The sequence below is a fragment of the Arachis hypogaea genome, chromosome 10 (assembly GCF_003086295.3).
Source record: "Arachis hypogaea cultivar Tifrunner chromosome 10, arahy.Tifrunner.gnm2.J5K5, whole genome shotgun sequence".
Lineage (NCBI taxonomy): Eukaryota > Viridiplantae > Streptophyta > Magnoliopsida > Fabales > Fabaceae > Arachis > Arachis hypogaea.
In genome coordinates, this window is record NC_092045.1 from 23,717,661 (window position 1) to 23,735,916 (window position 18,256).

Sequence of the window (18,256 nt, forward strand, 5' to 3'; positions counted from 1 at the left end):
TTGGGTGTAATACAAAGATATTTAGGTGTAAAATGAAGATATTTGGGTGTATTTTTATTCTCATGAGTTCTACATAATTTAGAACTCTTCCTCTTTCTCCTCCTCATATTCTGCTGCTTCTTCTTATTTCATATTCTCATAACTTTTTTTGGGAGGAAAAAATCAAATAAAGAAGAAAAAAATATATAATGTTACAAAATCAAAAAAAGAAGGAGGAGAAACACAACGATGAAGACGAAACACGCGAAGAAAAAGGAGGAGAAACACAAAGAAGGAGGAGAAGAAGAAGGAAGAAGAGAAGGGGGAGGAGAAACACGAAGAAAAATGACAGTTGTGGTTTTCATCGAGGAAGAAGAAGAAGAGTCGTTCATAATGGTGAGTAGCACGCTTTGGAAACAGAAAGTGGTTGTGTAACACCCTCACTACTAGAAAGTCACGCTGCCGGCTGCGCACTCTGATAGAAAGAAGTATTATGACTACTTTATATACTTAATATTAAAATAGGAGCCTGTGACACAACACCATATTGCTGATTTCTTTGAAAACCGGAAATAAATACTTTATCTTAAAAAAACACAAGCAGGCATAGATTCATATACAAGCCTTTTTACATAATATCTTATAATATATATAACATACAACTCCTATCCCTCTTATAAAATTGTAATAACAAAGACGAGGGAAGAAAAATAATCTAATTAATACAACAGCATATAACCAAACGCAGTACAACTCTCCTTAATGCTTCTTCTTTCGGTTCTTGAAAAGGTAAAGTTGTAGGGGGGTGAGAACCTAACCACACGGTCTCACCACGGAGTTTCAAAGTTGTCATAAGAAGATATTTAATAAGAGAACTATTTTCAAGCTCAGTGATTATCATTGCCTTATGAATCTTTTAAAAAACCAATAGGTAAGCGTTCAAAACCTTATTAAAGAAATAATGTTTAATCTTTCAGAAATCCGAAACCTTTCCTTTCTTATAAGAAAATCTCAAACAGAAACCAACCATGCAATCAAACAACACAATCATTAATTTAGCACCAAAATTCATTCTCAAATGTGGCACGCCAGGACAAACACGGGCAAGACAGACAAGGAAAGTACAAGTAAGTAGCAGTTACAGCAAATAGTTCAAGTAGCAGTTAAGAACAGTTTAGCAATTAGGCAAACCAAAACAAGTTCAAACCCAAGCAAAGCATACAAATGCATATGATGCATGCCTGTCCTATGGCTGATGAGGCTCATCTGTCGGTTATCCAGCCAACCTGACAAGTCTGAATTATCCTTAGACTGCCCCCCGACGTGCATCCCCAAGAGTTTATGCATAGCTTTTCTCAAATAATCGATATTGCTCAATGGGGGTAACATTCCTGGGAATTTATATAGTGCCCGGTCACACTTACGTCGTAGGGTCAACAGAGTATCGAGTTTTTAATCTGGTACACGTGGTGGCAAACCATGGTACTTTATCCAAGCAACCTCGTATCTCAGATAATTCAAATTCTTAAGCCATATGAATAATTCAAAGATCATATCTCAACATTCTCAATCCATATCTCAACATTCTCAACATTCATCAATCCAAATCTCATTTCCAAATTCATTCAAAAACCATATTTCAAAGAAAATCCTCATTATCCTTCTTTCCATTTCGTTCATTAACAATCACAATTCAAAACATGATTCTTTATTTGCTAAATAAATCAATCTTAAAACATATAACGCTTAAAAACAAATCTTTTTAATTAATTACTTCGAATAAAACTTCCAATTTTATAAAAATTTCGGCAACATCTCCTCTAAAACTCGGACTCTGCCACCCTTTTCGGGTTCCATCCAAACCTTCCTCAAATCTTTTTCTCAACCATTTCCAAATCTCATTCAGTTTCAAAAATTCAACCAGTTTCAATATCAAATTGTTTTCAAAGCGAATCAGTGCCAATAATAAATCTCTTTTTAAAAAAAAAAATCAAACCAGCTCAAATACTAAATCATTTATAAAGTCAGACTAACTTAAAATTAAACCATTTCCAAAATTAATTCAGTTTCATATACCAAATCATTTCCAAAGCCAGTTCATTTACATTATCAAAAATAGCTTCAAAACTAAGAAAACCATTTTTCATAATAATTCAACTAAATAACCGTTCAGACTAATTTCTTTTCAGCAATCACAAACCACTCAAGCAATCAAGCAATCAGTCATTCGGTCCAGCAAACAACCACATTTATAAGACAATCATAATCACAGACATATTTTTCTCACATTAATATCTATTTGTAACAACTCTGTAATGTAAAATATATTTTAAGAAAAACCCCTACCTCGATTAGTCGCAAGTTGCATAATTAAACCCATTAAATCATTATTCTCATGTTAACAGTAGCAACCGCAGAAATTCCCAAGCAACCACAGGGATCACGGCAACAACCACATATTTGACATAATTTAGAATTAACGCGGGACGGATATTGAGCGATATTAGAACATAATTGATAATAGAGTATTGCGATAAACAAGAATGGAACCGAATAATCTTACCATGATAAACAGACTAGAATGACATAATAGCAACTTCTAAATTGACTGGACAGCAGCTCTAATAACGGCCGGAAGCTCTGATGGTTCTGCAGCAGTGGTGACTATATAATACGATGCAAACAACCTCAGTAACAACTCACGGTAGAAGCAACTTAACAAAAAAGAAGATCTGAGGCAAGATTAGAGTTTACCAAACTGACTTAGGCCTCAATAGTGGTTTCTGGTGGCAGTGGCAACAGAGTGGAGTGGTGCACGAAAATTACACTCACACTATGTAATTCCGCACAACTAACCAGCAAGTGCACTGGATCGTCCATGTAATACCTTACGTGAGTAAGGGTCGATTCCATGGAGATTGCCGGCTTGAAGCAAGCTATGGTTATCTTATTATTCTTAGTCAGGATACCAATGGGGTTCTTTCGTTTCAATTGTAAAAAGTGAAAGAGTATGAGATGATTATTTGTTACGCAGTAAGGGAGAATGTGTTGGAGTTTTGGAGATGCTTTGTCTTCTGAATCTCTGCTTTTCTACTGTCATCTTCTTCACGCACGCAAGGTTCCTCTTATGGCAAGCTGTGTGTTGGTGGATCACTGTTGTCAATGGCTACCATCCATCCTCTCAGTGAAAATGGTCCAGGTGCGCTGTCACCGTACGGCTAATCATCTGTCGATTCTCACTCATGCTGGAATATGATCCATTGATCCTTTTGTGCCTGTCACTACGCCCAACCCTTGTGAGTTTGAAGCTCATCATAGTCATTCAATCCCTGAATCCTAATCGGAATACCACAGACAAGGTTTAGACTTTTCAGATTCTCAAGAATGCTGCCAATGGATTCTAGCTTATACCACGAAGACTCTGATTAAGAAATCCAAGAGATACTCATTCAATCTAAGGTAGAATGGAGGTGATTGTCAGGCACGCGTTCATAGATTAAGAATGGTGATGAGTGTCACGGATCATCACATTCATCATATTGAAGTGCGAATGAATATCTTAGATAGAAACAAGCGTGATTGAATAGAAAACAGAAATAATTGCATTAATCCATCGAGACACAGTAGAGCTCCTCACCCCCAACAATGGAGTTTAGAGACTCATTCCGTCAAAGAGTACAAAGTCCAGATCTAAAAATGTCAAGAGGTACAAGATAAATCTCTATAACTTGTTTAAATACTAAACTAGTAACCTAGGTTTATAGAAAATGAGTAAACTAAGAAAGATAGTGCAGAAATCCACTTCTGGGGCCCACTTGGTGTGTGCTGGGGCTGAGAGTTGAGCTTTTCATGTTCCTGGGCTATTTCTAGAGTTAAACATCAGGTTGTAACCTATTTTGGGCGTTTAACTCTAATTTGCAACTTGTTTCTGGCGTTTAACGCCAGAATGCAACATGGAACTGGCGTTAAACGCCAGTTTACATCGTTTATCTTCGAGCAAAGTATGGACTATTATATATTTCTGGAAAGCCCTAGATGTCTACTTTTCAACCCAATTAAGAACACGCCAATTGGACTCCTATAACTCCAAAAAATCTATTCCGAGTGTAGGGAGGTCAGAATCCAACAGCATCAGCAGTCCTTTTTCAGCCTGAATCAAATTTTTGCTTAGCTCCCTCAATTTCAGCCAGAAAATATCTGAAATCATAGAAAAACACACAAACTCATAGTAAAGTCCAGAAATATGAATTTTGCCTAAAAACTAATAAAAATATACTAAAAACTAACTAAAACATACTAAAAACTACATGAAATTACCCCCAAAAAGCGTATAAAATATCCGCTCATCACAACACCAAACTTAAACTGTTGCTTGTCCCCAAGCAACTAGATAAATAAAATAGGATAAAAAGGAATCAAGAAGCAATAATATCTCAGAGTTTTAAGTGAAGCTCAGATTCTAATTAGATGAGCGGGACTAGTAGCTTTTTGCTTCCGAACAGTTTTGGCATCTCACTTTATCCTTTGAAATTCAGAATGATTGGCATCTATAGGAACTCATAATTCAGATAGTATTATTGATTCTCCTAGTTTAGTATGTTGATTCTTGAACACAGATACTTTATGAGTCTTGGCTGTGGCTCTAAGCACTTTGTTTTCCAGTATTATCACCGGATACATAAATGCCACAGACACATAACTGGGTGAACCTTTTCAGATTGTGACTTAGCTTTGCTAGAGTCCCCAATTAGAGGTGTCCAGAGTTCTTAATCATACTCTTTTGCTTTGGATCACGACTTTAACCACTCAGTCTCAAGCTTTTCACTTGGACCTGCATGCCACAAGCACATGGTTAGGGACAACTTGATTTAGCTGCTTAGGCCTGGAATTATTTCCTTGGGCCCTCCTATCCATTGATGCTCAAAGCCTTGGATCCTTTTCACCCTTGCCTTTTGGTTTAAATGGCTATTGGCTTTTTCTGCTGCTCCTTTTTTTTCACTGCTTTTTCTTTCTTTAAGAATCAATTTCATGATTTTTCAGATCATCAATAACATTTCTCTTGTTCATCATTCTTTCAAGAGCCAACAATTTTAACATTCATAAAATTCAATATAAAAAATATGCACTGTTTAGGCATTCATTCAGAAGACAAAAAGTATTGCCACCACATATAAATAATTAGAATTTTCTTTATTAAAAACTCGAAAAAATATTGCCTCCTTATTCTAAAAATCTGCTAATTTATTCATGTTTGATGATGATGAGAAAAATAAATTACAGCTTAATTAGAGATAAAATCAAAATAGATATACTAATTACTACTACTCATATATAACTTCTAAGGTAAATTCCTAATAAGAACAATTATCACAGAGTTAAGGCTAAGATTAGGACTCAACAACCTTTATTTTGGGAGGTGGATGCTCCTTTAGTCTGTGGAGTGCTCGGCCCTTGAAGAGATAGCTTCTAATGCTTCAGTTCCTTCAGTTCATGCCTTTGCTCTTCTTGTTCCCCAAGCAGTTTGCAAAGCATGCTATTTTGATTTTTCTGTTCTTTCTTTAGTTGGTCCATAGCTTCTTGCAACTTGGTAACAGATGCTTCAAGACGCTCCCAGTATTCAATTTGAGGGATTTTCGGGAGGAACTCCTGTGCTTTCCTCTTGATGGGGTCGTCCTGCACTTGTTGTCCTTCCATTGATTTTTTGGTGATTGGTTGCTCGACTGAGATATACTCATTTACTCCCATCTTTACCCCAACATCTTTACATAGCATAGAGATTAAGCTTGGATAAGTCAATTTGGCATCCTTGGAGTTCTTGTTTGTAATTGTGTAAAGCTCACAAGAAATCAGCTGATGAACTTCCACTTCTTTTTCCAACATAATGCAATGGATCATTACTGCTCTTTTGATGGTGAGTTCAAAGCTGTTACTAGTGGGCAGTATAGAACGCCCAATGAAGTCTATCCAGCCTCTGGTGACTGGTTTGAGATCTCCTCTCTTGAGTTGGTTTGGGACACCCTTTGTGTTGGTTGTCCACTTGGTTCCAGGGAGGTATATGTCCTCTAGAATTTTGTCCAAGCTCTTATCTGTTCTCATCATTCTTCTATTAAAGGAATCTGGGTCATCTTGCAATTGAGGCAGCTTGAAGATCTCTCTTATTTTATCAGGGTAGAGGTGAACAATCTTCCCTATGACTAGAGTTCAGTAGTCATAGAAGGCGGTTCCAGCTATTCTCTACCTGTCTGTTTGCCACAGATTAGAGTAGAATTCCTGAACCATATTTCTTCCCACCTTTGTTTTAGGATTAGCTAGGATTTCCCAGCTCATGTTTCGAATTTGCTATTGGATCTCCGGATATTCGTCTTCTTTCAAATCGAATTTAACTTCCGGGATCACTGACCTTAGACCTATTATTTTGTAGTAATGGTTTGAATGTTCTTTGGTTAAGAACTTCCCTTGATTTCAAAGTGATTTTGGAATATTCTCTTTCTTGCCTCTTGGAGTGGTTTGTTTTCCCTTAGGAGCCATGATCTTAGTGGGTATTGGCTTAGTGATCATGGATAAACACACCAAACTTAGAGGTTTGCTTGTCCTCAAGCAAAAGAAAGGAAAGGAGAGGGATTGAGGGAGAGCCAAGTTCGAATTGTGAAGGAGAGGAGGGAGGCCGAACGTGGATTTAAAGGGAGGGGGTGGGTTTTCGAAAATTTTTGGAAAAAGATAGGATAGAAGATATGATTTGTAAAAGATAAGTATGATAGGAAAAAGATGTAATTTAAAATTGAAAAGATATAAAAGATATTTGAAAAAGATAAATCTAAATTTTGAAAAAGATATTGTGAAGATTTGAAAAAGATATTGATAAGTTGAAAAGATTTGAGAGGAAAAAGAGATAGATTTGTTTTGAAAAAGATTTGAAAAGAAGTTGAAGAGGATTTGAAAAATATTTATGTTTAGAATTAAGATACATTTGATATCTTTGAAAAAGGATTTGAAAAATTAGGATTTGTAATATGTTTATGCAAGATATTATGGATGGAAACATGAAAATTTGAAAAAAAATCAAGTTGGGAACAAAAACTTCCTCCCTTCCACAATCTTGGTGTTAAACGCCCAACTGCTGCATGTTTTGGGCGTTTAACGCCCAGTTGGTGCTTGGTCTGGGCGTTTAACGCCCAGGTGTTGCTTATAGCTGGCGTTAAATGCCAGAAACTCCTTTATCACTGGGCATTTTTCTGAACGCCCAGGACGCTGTAAATCTAGCGTTAAACGACCAGAAGCTGCTTTTTTCTGGCGTTTAACGCCCAGATAGCTATCTCTACTGGCGTTAAACGCCCAGTGGATGCCTCTTTTGGGTGCTTAACATCCAAAACAGCTTTTACTGGCTTTTTTGCATCAGTGAGCTTCTTTTTGTTGTTTTATCCTCTGAATCCTTCTGTAACTCTGTGAACTCATGCAATTGCTATTTTACCTTGAAGATAATTAATATGAACCTGTAAAATTATCATTTAATTAACAAATAAGCTTTGTTAATGGCTGGGTTGCCTCCCAGCAAGCGCTTCTTTATTGTCTTTAGCTGGACTATTACTGAGCTTTAGTCAAGTCTCAGTTTTGAGCATTCTTGCTCAAAATTGCTTTCAAGATAATGTTTGACTCTCTGTCCATTAACAATAAATTTTTTGTTAGAGTCATTATCATGAAGCTCTACATATCCATATGGTGACACACCTGTAATCACATATGGTCCTCTCCACCGGGATTTTAACTTTTCGGGGAATAATCTGAGCCTAGAGTTAAACAGCATAACCTTCTGTCCTGGCTCAAAGACTCTGGATGACAGCTTCTTATCATGCCATCTTTTTGCTTTCTCTTTGTAAAATTTTGCATTTTCGAAAGCATTGAGCCTGAATTCCTCTAGCTCATTTAACTGGAGCAATCGTTTTTCTCCAGCTAACTTGGCATCAAGGTTTAGGAATCTGGTTGCCCAATAGGCCTTGTGTTCCAGTTCCACTAACAAGTGACAGGCTTTTCCATACACAAGCTGGTATGGAGAATCATCCAAGCTTCTTGCCCAATCCCTTCTACGGTCAATCACAGTCTGTTCCAGGATTCTTTTAAGTTCTCTATTAGAGACTTCATCTTGCCCATTTGTCTGTGGATGATATGGAGTTGCCACCCTGTGGCTAACTCCATATCGAACCATAGCAGAGTAAAGCTGTTTATTGCAGAAATGAGCGCCCCCATCACTGATTAGTACTTTAGGGACTCCAAATCTGCTGAAGATGTGTTTCTGGAGGAATTTCAGCACTGTCTTAGTATCATTAGTGGGTGTTACAATAGCCTCCACCCATTTGGATACATAATCCACTGCCACCAGAATATAAGTGTTTGAGTATGATGGTGGGAAAGGCCCCATGAAGTCAATACCCCAAACATCAAACAACTCAATCTCCAAGATCCCTTGTTGAGGCATGGCATAACCGTGAGGCAGATTGCCAGATCTTTGGCAACTATCACAATTACATACAAACTCTCGGGACTCTTTATAGAGAGTAGGCCAGTAGAAGCCACATTGGATGACTCTTGTGACTGTTCGCTCACTTCCAAAATGTCCTCCATACTGTGATCCATGGCAATGCCAGAGGATCTTCTGTGCTTCTTCTTTAGGCACCCATCTACAGATTACTCCGTCTGCACATCTCTTGAAGAGATATGTTTCATCCCAAAGATAGTACTTTACATCCGAAATCAATTTCTTTGATTACTGCCTACTATACTCTTTGGGTATGAATCTCACAGCCTTGTAGTTTGCAATGTCTGCAAACCATGGTACTTCCTGGATGGCAAGGAGTTGCTCATCTGGAAAGTTTTCAAAGATCTCAGTAAGAGGAAGGGACGCCCCTTCTACTGGTTCTATTCGGGATAGGTGATCTGCTACTTGGTTCTCTGTCCCTTTTCTGTCTCTTATTTCTATATTAAACTCTTGCAAAAGCAACACCCATCTTATGAGTCTGGGTTTTGAATCTTGCTTTGTGAGTAGATATTTAAGAGCAGCATGGTCAGTGTACACAATCACTTTTGATCCTACTAAATAAGATTTAAACTTGTCAATGGCGTAAACCACTGCAAGTAACTCTTTTTCTGTGGTTGTGTAATTCTTCTGTGCGTCATTTAAAATACGACTGGCATAATAAATGACGTGCAGAAGCTTGTCATGCCTTTGTCCCAACGCTGCACCAATGGCATGGTCACTGGCATCACATATTAGTTCAAATGGTAATGTCCAGTCTGGTGCAGAGATGACTGGTGCTGTAACCAGCTTAGCTTTCAAAGTCTCAAATGCCTGCAGACGCTCCTTATCAAAGATAAATGGCGTGTCAGCAGCTAGCAGATTACTCAGAGGTTTTGCAATTTTTGAAAAATCTTTTATAAACCTCCTATAGAATCCTGCATGCCCCAGAAAGCTTCTGATTGCCTTTACATTAGCAGGTGGTGATAAATTTTCAAATACCTCTACCTTAGCTTGATCCACCTCTATTCCCTTGTTCGAAATTTTGTGCCCAAAGACAATTCCTTCAGTCAACATAAAGTGACATTTCTCCCAGTTTAAAACCAGGTTAGTCTCTTGGCACCTCTTTAAAACAAGTGCTAGATGGTCAAGACAGGAGCTGAATGAGTCTCCAAATACTGAAAAGTCATCCATGAAGACTTCCAGAAAATTTTCCACCATATCAGAGAAAATAGAGAGCATGCACCTTTGAAAGGTTGCAGGTGCATTGCACAGACCAAATGGCATCCTTCTGTAGGCGAATACTCCAGATGGACATGTGAATGTTGTTTTCTCTTGGTCCTGGGGATCTACTGCAATTTGGTTGTAACCTGAATAGCCATCCAAAAAATAGTAGTAATCATGACCTGCTAGTTTCTCTAGCATATGGTCTATGAATGGTAAAGGAAAATGATCTTTTCTGGTGGCTGTATTGAGCTTTCTGTAGTCAATACACATACACCACCCTGTAACTGTTCTTGTAGAAACCAGTTCATTCTTTTCATTATGAACCATTGTCATACCTCCCTTCTTGGGGATAACTTGGACAGGGCTCACCAGGGGCTATCAGAAATAGGATAAATAATCCCGGCCTCTAGTAACTTAGTGACATCTTTCTGCACTACTTCCTTCATGGCTGGATTTTGCCGCCTCTGTGGTTGAACCACTGGCTTAGCATCATCCTCCAATAGGATCTTGTGCATGCATCTGGCTGGGCTAATGCCCTTAAGATCACTTATGGACCACCCAAGAGCTGTCTTGTGTGTCCTTAGCACTTGAATTAGTGCTTTCTCTTCCTGTGACTCTAAAGCAGAGCTTATGATCACGGAAAAAGTGTCATCCTCTCCTAGAAATGCATATTTCAGGGATGGTGGTAGTGGTTTGAGCTCGGGTTTAGGAGGCTTCTCCTCTTCCTGAGGAGTTTTCATAGGTTCTTTTGTTTTCTCTGGTTCCTCCAGATCAGGCTGAACATCTTTAAAAATGTCCTCTAGCTCTGATTCAAGACTCTCAGTCATATTGACATCTTCCACTAGAGAGTCAATAATATCAACGCTCATGCAGTCGTTTGGGGTGTCTGGGTGCTGCATAGCTTTGACAACATTCAACTTAAACTCATCCTCATTGACTCTCAGGGTCACCTCCCCTTTTTGGACATCAATGAGGGTTCGTCCAGTTGCTAGGAAAAGTCTTCCAAAAATGAGAGTTGCACTCTTGTGCTCCTCCATTTCCAGCACCACAAAGTCAGTGGGAAAGACAAACGGCCCAACCTTGACAATCATATCCTCAATTACGCCTGATGGAATTTTAGTGGAGCCATCAGCAAGTTGGAGGCATATCCGGGTTGGTTTGACTTCTTCAGTCAAACCAACCTTTCTGATAGTGGATACAAGTATCAGGTTAATACTTGCCCCAAGATCACATAGAGCTGTCTTGGTACAAGTACCCTCTAATGTGCATGGTATCATAAAGCTTCCGGGATCTTTAAGCTTCTCTGGTAAGCTTTTCAAAATGACTACACTGCATTCTTCAGTGAGGAATACTTTTTTAGTTTCTCTCCAATCCTTCTTATGACTTAAGATCTCTTTCATGAACTTAGCATAAGAGGGTATTTGCTCAAGTGCCTCTGCAAACGGGATCTTTATTTCAAGAGTCCTGAGATAGTCTGCAAAGCGGACAAATTTTTTATCCTGTTCTGCTTGGCTGAGTTTCTGAGGATAAGGGATCTTGGCTTTATATTCCTTAACCTTAGTTGCTGCAGGTTTATTTCCTACAGAGGTGGTTGGAGAAGCCTTCTTAGGAGGGTTACTATCAGCACTTTCAGGTGTCTGATCCCTCATTGGCGTTTGAACACCGGGATTAGGGGTTGGACGGGCGTTTAACGCCAGTTTTTCACTCTTTTCTAGCGTTTGAACGCCAGAAGTGGGCATCCACTAGGCGTTTAACGCTAATTTTTCACCTTTTTCTGGCGTTTGAATGACAGAATTATTCTTCTCTGGGCTCGTACTATCCTCAGAAGGATTTTGGGCAGTGGTTTGCTCATCCTCTATCAGTTGTTCCTTCCTTGACTTTATGTTGCCTTGAGTTGAGACATTTAATGTCTTTCCACTCCTTAATTGAACAGCTTGACATCCTTCTGTTATTTGTCTGGATAACTGCTGTTTTGTTTGATTCAATTGTTTTTCCATACTTTGGTTAGCATCATTGGTTTCTTGTAGCGTTTCCTTAAATTCTGCTAGCTGTTCTATTAGATAACATAATTGCTGATTGAGTTCAGCAACTTGTTCTGGAGGACTAAGTCCAGTGGATACTGCCTTCGCCTCTTCTTTCATGGAGGACTCACTACTTAAGTACAAATGCTGATTTCTAGCAACTGTATCTATGAGCTCTTGAACTTCTTCAATTGTCTTCCTCATGTGTATAGATCCACCAGCTGAGTAGTCTAGAGATATCTGGACTTTTTCTGTAAGCCCATAGTAGAAGATGTCTAACTGCACCCACTCTGAAAATATTTCCGAGGGACATTTCCTTAGCATCTCTCTATACCTCTCCCAGACATCATAAAGAGATTCATAATTCTCTTGTTTAATTTTCATCTTAGTTAATTTTCATATATATAATGTTGCTAAAGAATCAAATTATGTTCAAATGAGAAAAGCTAAGGTAAGGTATTCTTGTAAAAATAAATAAAGACTAAGTAGTACTTTTAAATAGAAACATGCTTTAACTTTATATAGAAATTATTCATTTTTGCGAGGAAGTATTTATAAAATTAAAGGTTGCCGTATTTAGAATTCAACTAATAGTCACAATTAGAATTAAACAGAAAAAGGACCAATGTAAAACTATTTTCAAAAGAGATCCTAAAATAAAAATTGTAGAAAAAAACTACTAGAATTGATGCATTTTATCAAAACAAGGTCAATTTCTATCATTTTTACAAAGAAACATAAAACCAAAGATGGTAATCCGAGCAGGACACACAATAGTTGTAGAACACAAAACAGGACAACTAAATCGCATAATCAGTTTATTATGAATCGCAACTCTTAAGATTTCAAATAATTAATCAACAAATACCAAATTTATGAACAATGTTAAAGTTGAATGTTCCTTAAAGATTCAAGTAACAATTAGAAACATAATCAAACAAGGATATATATGAATGACAAGACATGGTAGAAAAATATTTAAAACACATTCCAAGAAAAAATCAAGAACTAGAGATTCTAATACAATTGATAAAGAAAAAGATAACGTCAAGCACGAATAAAGATTATACGTCGAAACGGAACTAATTTCTAGAACTTAGTTTCTAACGTTCCCAAAACCCGCCACTCGCGTTATTTGTGACTCGCAAATCGTCTATGATAACCCATTAGTGCTTACGTATACATAATTCACCAGAGTTAAGCTGGTCAAACTTAATACCAGGAATTATGAAATGCAAGACTAATAGCATTAATCAATAGACCGTCATGTGCATAAAACTCTAATTCTCGTTATTCAAACAAGACCTATTACATGACAGACTCTCAGAGTGTGCAATTGAAGCATAATCAATCCATTCCCAAGGCTCTACAGGAAAGACCGCTCTAATACCATAATGTAACACCCTCACTACCAGAAAGTCACGCTTCCATCTGCGCCACTCTGATAGTAAGAAGTATTACGACTACTTTATATACTTAATATTAAAATAGGAGCCTGTGACACAACACCGTATCGCTGATTTCTTTGAAAACCGGAAATAAATACTTTATCTTAAGGCGCACACACACACACACATATATATATATAACTCCTATCCCTCTTATAAAATTGTAATAACAAAGACAAGGGAAAAAAATAATCTAATTAATACAACAGCATATAACCAAACGTAGTACAACTCTCCTTAATGCTTCTTCTTCCGGTTCCTGAAAAGGTAAAGTTGTAGGGGGTGAGAACCTAACCACACAGTCTCACCACGGAGTTTCAAAGGTGTCATAAGAAGATATTTAATAAGAGAACTGTTTTCAAACTCAGTGATTATCATTTTCTTATAAATCTTTTAAAAAACTAATAGGTAAGCGTTCAAAACCTTTTTAAAGAAATAATGTTTAATCTTTCAGAAATCCGAAACCTTTCCTTTCTTATAAGAAAATCTCAAACAGAAACCAACCACGCAATCAAACAACACAATCATTAATTCAGCACCAAAATTCATTCTCAAATGTGGCACGCCAGGACAAACACAGGCAAGACAGACAAGAAAAGCACAAGAAGGTAGCATTTAAAGCAAATAGTTCAAGTAGTAGTTAAGAACAGTTTAACAATTAGACAAACAAAAACAAGTTCAAACCCAAGCAAAGCATACATATGCATATGATGCATGTCTGTCCTATGGCTGATGAGACTCATCTGTCGGTTATCCAGCCAACTCGACAAGTCTGAATTGTCCTTAGACTGTCCCCCGACGTGCATCCCTAAGAGTCTATGCATAGCATTTTCTCAAATAATCGATATTGCTCAATGGGGGTAACATTCCCGAGAATTTATATAGTGCTCGGTCACACTTACGTCGTAGCGTCAACAGAGTATCGAGTTTTTAACCTGGTACACGTGGTGGCAAACCATGGTACTTTATTCAAGGAACCTCGTATCTCAGATAATTCAAATTCTCAAGCCATATGAATAATTCAAAGATCATATCTCAACATTCTCAATCCATATCTCAACATTCTCAACATTCATCAATCCAAATCTCATTCTCAAATTCATTCAAAACCATATTTCAAAGAAAATCATCATTATCCTTCTTTCCCTTTCGTTCATTAACAATCCCAATTCAAAACATGATTCTTTCTTTAATAAACAAATCAATCTTAAAACATGTAACGTTTAAAAACAAGTCTTTTTAATTAATTACTTCGAATAAAACTTCCAATTTTATAAAACTTTCGGCAGCATCTCCTCTAAAATTTGGATTCTGCCACCCTTTTCGGGTTCCATCTAAACCTTCCTCAAACCTTTTTCTCAACCATTTCCAAATCTCATTCAGTTTTCAAAATTCAACCAGTTTCAATATCAAATTGTTTTTAAAGCGAATCAGTACCAATAATAAATCTTTTTTTTTAAATCAAACCAGCTCAAATACTAAATCATTTATAAAGTCAAACTAACTCAAAATTAAACCATTTCCAAAATTAATTCAGTTTCATATACCAAATCATTTCCAAAGCCGGTTCGTTTACATTATCAAAAATAACTTCAAAACCAAGAAAACCATTTTTCATAATAATTCAACTAAATAACCTTTCAAACTAATTTCTTTTCAGCAATCACAAACTACTTAAGCAATCAAGCAATCAGTCATTCAGTCCAGCAAACAACCACATTTATAAGACAATCATAATCATAGACATCTGTTTCTCACATTAATATCTATTTGTAACAACTCTGTAAGGTAAAATAGATTTTAAGAAAAACCCTACCTCGATTAGTCGCAAGTTGCATAATTAAACCCATTAAATCCTTATTCTCATGTTAATCGGCAGCAACCGCAGAAATTCCCAAGCAACCGCAGGGATCACGACAACAACCACATATCTGACATAATTTAGAATTAACGCGGGATAGATATTGAGTGATATTAGAATATAATTGATAATAGAGTATTGCGATAAACAAGAACGGAACCGAATAATCTTACCATGATAAACAGAATAGAACGACACAGTAGCAGCTTCCAAATTGACTGGACAGCAGCTCTAATAACAGCCGAAAGCTCTGATGGTTCTGCAGTAGTGGTGACTATATAATCCGATGCAAACAACCTCAGTAACAACTCACGGTACAAGCAACTTAACAGAAAAGAAGATCTGAGGCAAGATTAGAGCTTACCAAACTGACTTAGGCCTTAGTAGCGGTTTCTGGTGGCAGTGGCAGTGGCGGCGGCGTGGAGCTCCGGCGGGCAACGGCAGAGTCTTCCCGGCGATGGCAGCGGGTTGAACAGAGTCAGAAGAAGCAGCGGCAATCTTCAAGCAGTTCTAACGGCGACAGCACCGTTTCTGGCGATCACAGTCGCGGCGGTGCAGCTCAGAGCGGCGAGTAGCGACGGTGACACCCTCAACGGTGGCGACAGATCTAACTTCGACGTGGCGGCTCCCTCGCAACCTTCCTCTCTCTCCTCCGCAGCTAAACGGCGATGACGGTGGCGGCGGTGGCGACAGGTTCCGCGACAGTTCCCTTCTTCCCCTTTCCTTCCTTGATGGCGGTTCATGGACCAATCGGCGGGAAGCTGAACGCGGCGAGACGGCGACGCGGCGGGGCGTGCGGCGAGCTCCAGGTCGGCGGTAGCAGCTCCTCCCTTGGCGCGCTCTTCCTCTCTCTCTCTGAGTGACTCGACGGTGACGGCGGCTCCCAGCCCCGCTGGCGCCGTCCCCTTTCCTTCCCCCTCTTCTCAGCTTTCCCGTTCTCCCCTCTTTACTCTCACTATTCCTCTTTCTTTCTTTCTTTCTTTTTTACAGCTGCTGGGTTGGGTCAAAAAAGGGAAACGTTGGCGGTGGTTAGGGTTAGGTTAGAAGGATTAAGATTTTTGGAGATTAATTTGGGAATTAGGGTTTAATTTAGGATAAAAGTAAAATTAAGAATTTTGGATAAATTGAAGTTTGGTCAATTTTAATAAAGTTAAAGCATATTATAAAAATTGAAATCTAATATGATCTCTTAAAATTACTTTAAAAAAGTACTACTTAATTATTAATTTACTAATCTACTTTTAATCAAATATTTTAATTTTAAAATTAGAAATAATATAATTTATTTTTTGTTTATAAAAATTAGAGTATTAAATTCCAAAATTTCAATTATTTAATTAAATCGTGTGAAATTCTTATTCTTTTAAGATTGTTAAGTTGTATAATTTAAATATATAAAATTATTCAATAATTATAAGATTAAGTAAAATTTTTAATTTAATTATCAAAACTTGATTTAATTATTTTTAATGAAATCATTTCTAAAAGTAAAATTTTTAATGAATATATAAATTGAAATTAACTCATAGTAATATTTTTCGAAAGTTCTAGGTCTTACAGGTTGAGTAACGTGCGTGTATTTACTCTTGAATGTAGGAATGTAATGCGCGTGTGTTTTGTTGGGCTTGTGCCGACTTGTAAGACTTGTAAGCCAAAAATGTTTGTATATGTAGCATGCTTGTATTTGAAAAAGGATGAAAGAAAAGATAATAGGAATGGATGCAATGAAAGAAAAGATAATAGGAATGGATGCATGTATGGTTTAATCACTGTTGTTATTCTATCTCTCTTCTGTGCCACTTTTGCTGCTGAGTTAGGGAAGAAGAAGTCAAAATTACTTAAGCCAAGTTTCAAATTTTGAAAATTTTACTCCTCTATTAAAGGGATAAATGGCTTGAGGTTGATTCAAGGAGTGAGAGCACAAAGTTCTCTATTGAATATTCTGCTTTCTCAATTTTATCTTTTTTGTTTTAATGAAAAATGGCATTAATATGAGGAATTAAGGAAAAAGTCATTGAGAAAAAAAGATAAAAAGAGTTAGACTTAGAGAAAAGTCAAATAATTATTTCAGAAATTCTTTATACATTTTTCTGTTTTATTTTCATGATCTTGGGGGGATTCCCTTACTAAGTTGGATAAGCACTTAGTGTTTGAAAATCTAGGGAGTGAACCTAGTTAAATCTAGCTTAAGTAAAAGTTGGGTTTGTCCCAGGTATGATTGGGTTAAATCCTAAGAAAATTGGTGTTTATAATCTTTGAAAGATAGTGAAAATTTCATCACTGTTGTAGGGGAGACTGGATGTAGGTCACATTGCACTTGGTGATTGAACTAGGATATATGACTGTGTCACTTTTCTTTCTCTGTGTTGATTCTGTTTTTATTTTCTAAGAGACAAAATAAAATTGACTCATACTCATTCTAACCAGCAAGACATCACAGCAACTTTGCTCTCATACAATTTTGTTTTGACTCCTCTATCGACAAGAGACAAAATAAAATTGTCTCCTGCTTATTCTAACTAGCAAGATGTAACAACCACTTTACTCTCATACAATTTTGTTGACTCTTCTATCGACAAGAGAGAAAGTAAAGTGCCTCCTGAGCTTTCAACAAAAGCAGGCTTAGCATATTCTCTAAAGTTTCATCCGGTCTAAAGTAAAAAGAAAAGTAAATATGAGGCCTAAATTCAACCTCCCCTCTTCTAAGCCACTCATACCCATCAAATACTATCAACAATATAAATTTTTAAATTTAGTTTTATTTGTTGAATTTTAATAATTATACGAACGGGACAGATACCCGCAGAGGCGAATACTCGCAGAGGTGAGTATTCGCAGGAATGAGTTAGAGTTTAACTTTCTACTACCTACGAATAAGAGCGAGACAAATTTTATGCAAGTTATAGTAAAAGATATGAGAAGTGTCATTGGTACATGCTAAAAATATATTAGAAGAGACCCAAAATATTTTTGTTATTTCTGATTAGTATTTGGTTATAGATAGAATTTAAAAATTATTCCTATCTTGTGTTCGGTGAGAATGAACAAAATACATAGACATATAAAAATGACAAAAGAAAAAAAATAATTAAAAAATGAAGAATAAAGACTCAACCTTGTCGTTGTCTATTTTTACGAAAGATAAGACGTCCCTTCTCCCAAAAAAAGGAACACTTCGATTTTCAATTTTTTATTTTAGAACAAACTGAATCTT

The 18,256-nt window shown here is 37.1% G+C and overlaps 1 protein-coding gene across 1 annotated transcript; it reads right to left on the reverse strand.

Annotated features, from left to right (window-relative positions):
• Window positions 1-10,077: 10,077 nt before the first annotated feature.
• Window positions 10,078-16,153, reverse strand: LOC112715386 (uncharacterized). The gene is made up of 4 exons (XM_072204710.1): window positions 15,407-16,153; window positions 15,216-15,316; window positions 14,998-15,112; window positions 10,078-13,440 (listed from the first exon to the last, which is right to left on the reverse strand). Exon 4 carries the CDS (start codon window positions 11,449-11,451, stop codon window positions 10,078-10,080), a length of 1,374 nt encoding a protein of 457 aa, XP_072060811.1. The 5' UTR covers window positions 11,452-13,440; window positions 14,998-15,112; window positions 15,216-15,316; window positions 15,407-16,153.
• Between the last annotated feature and the right edge of the window lie 2,103 nt (window positions 16,154-18,256).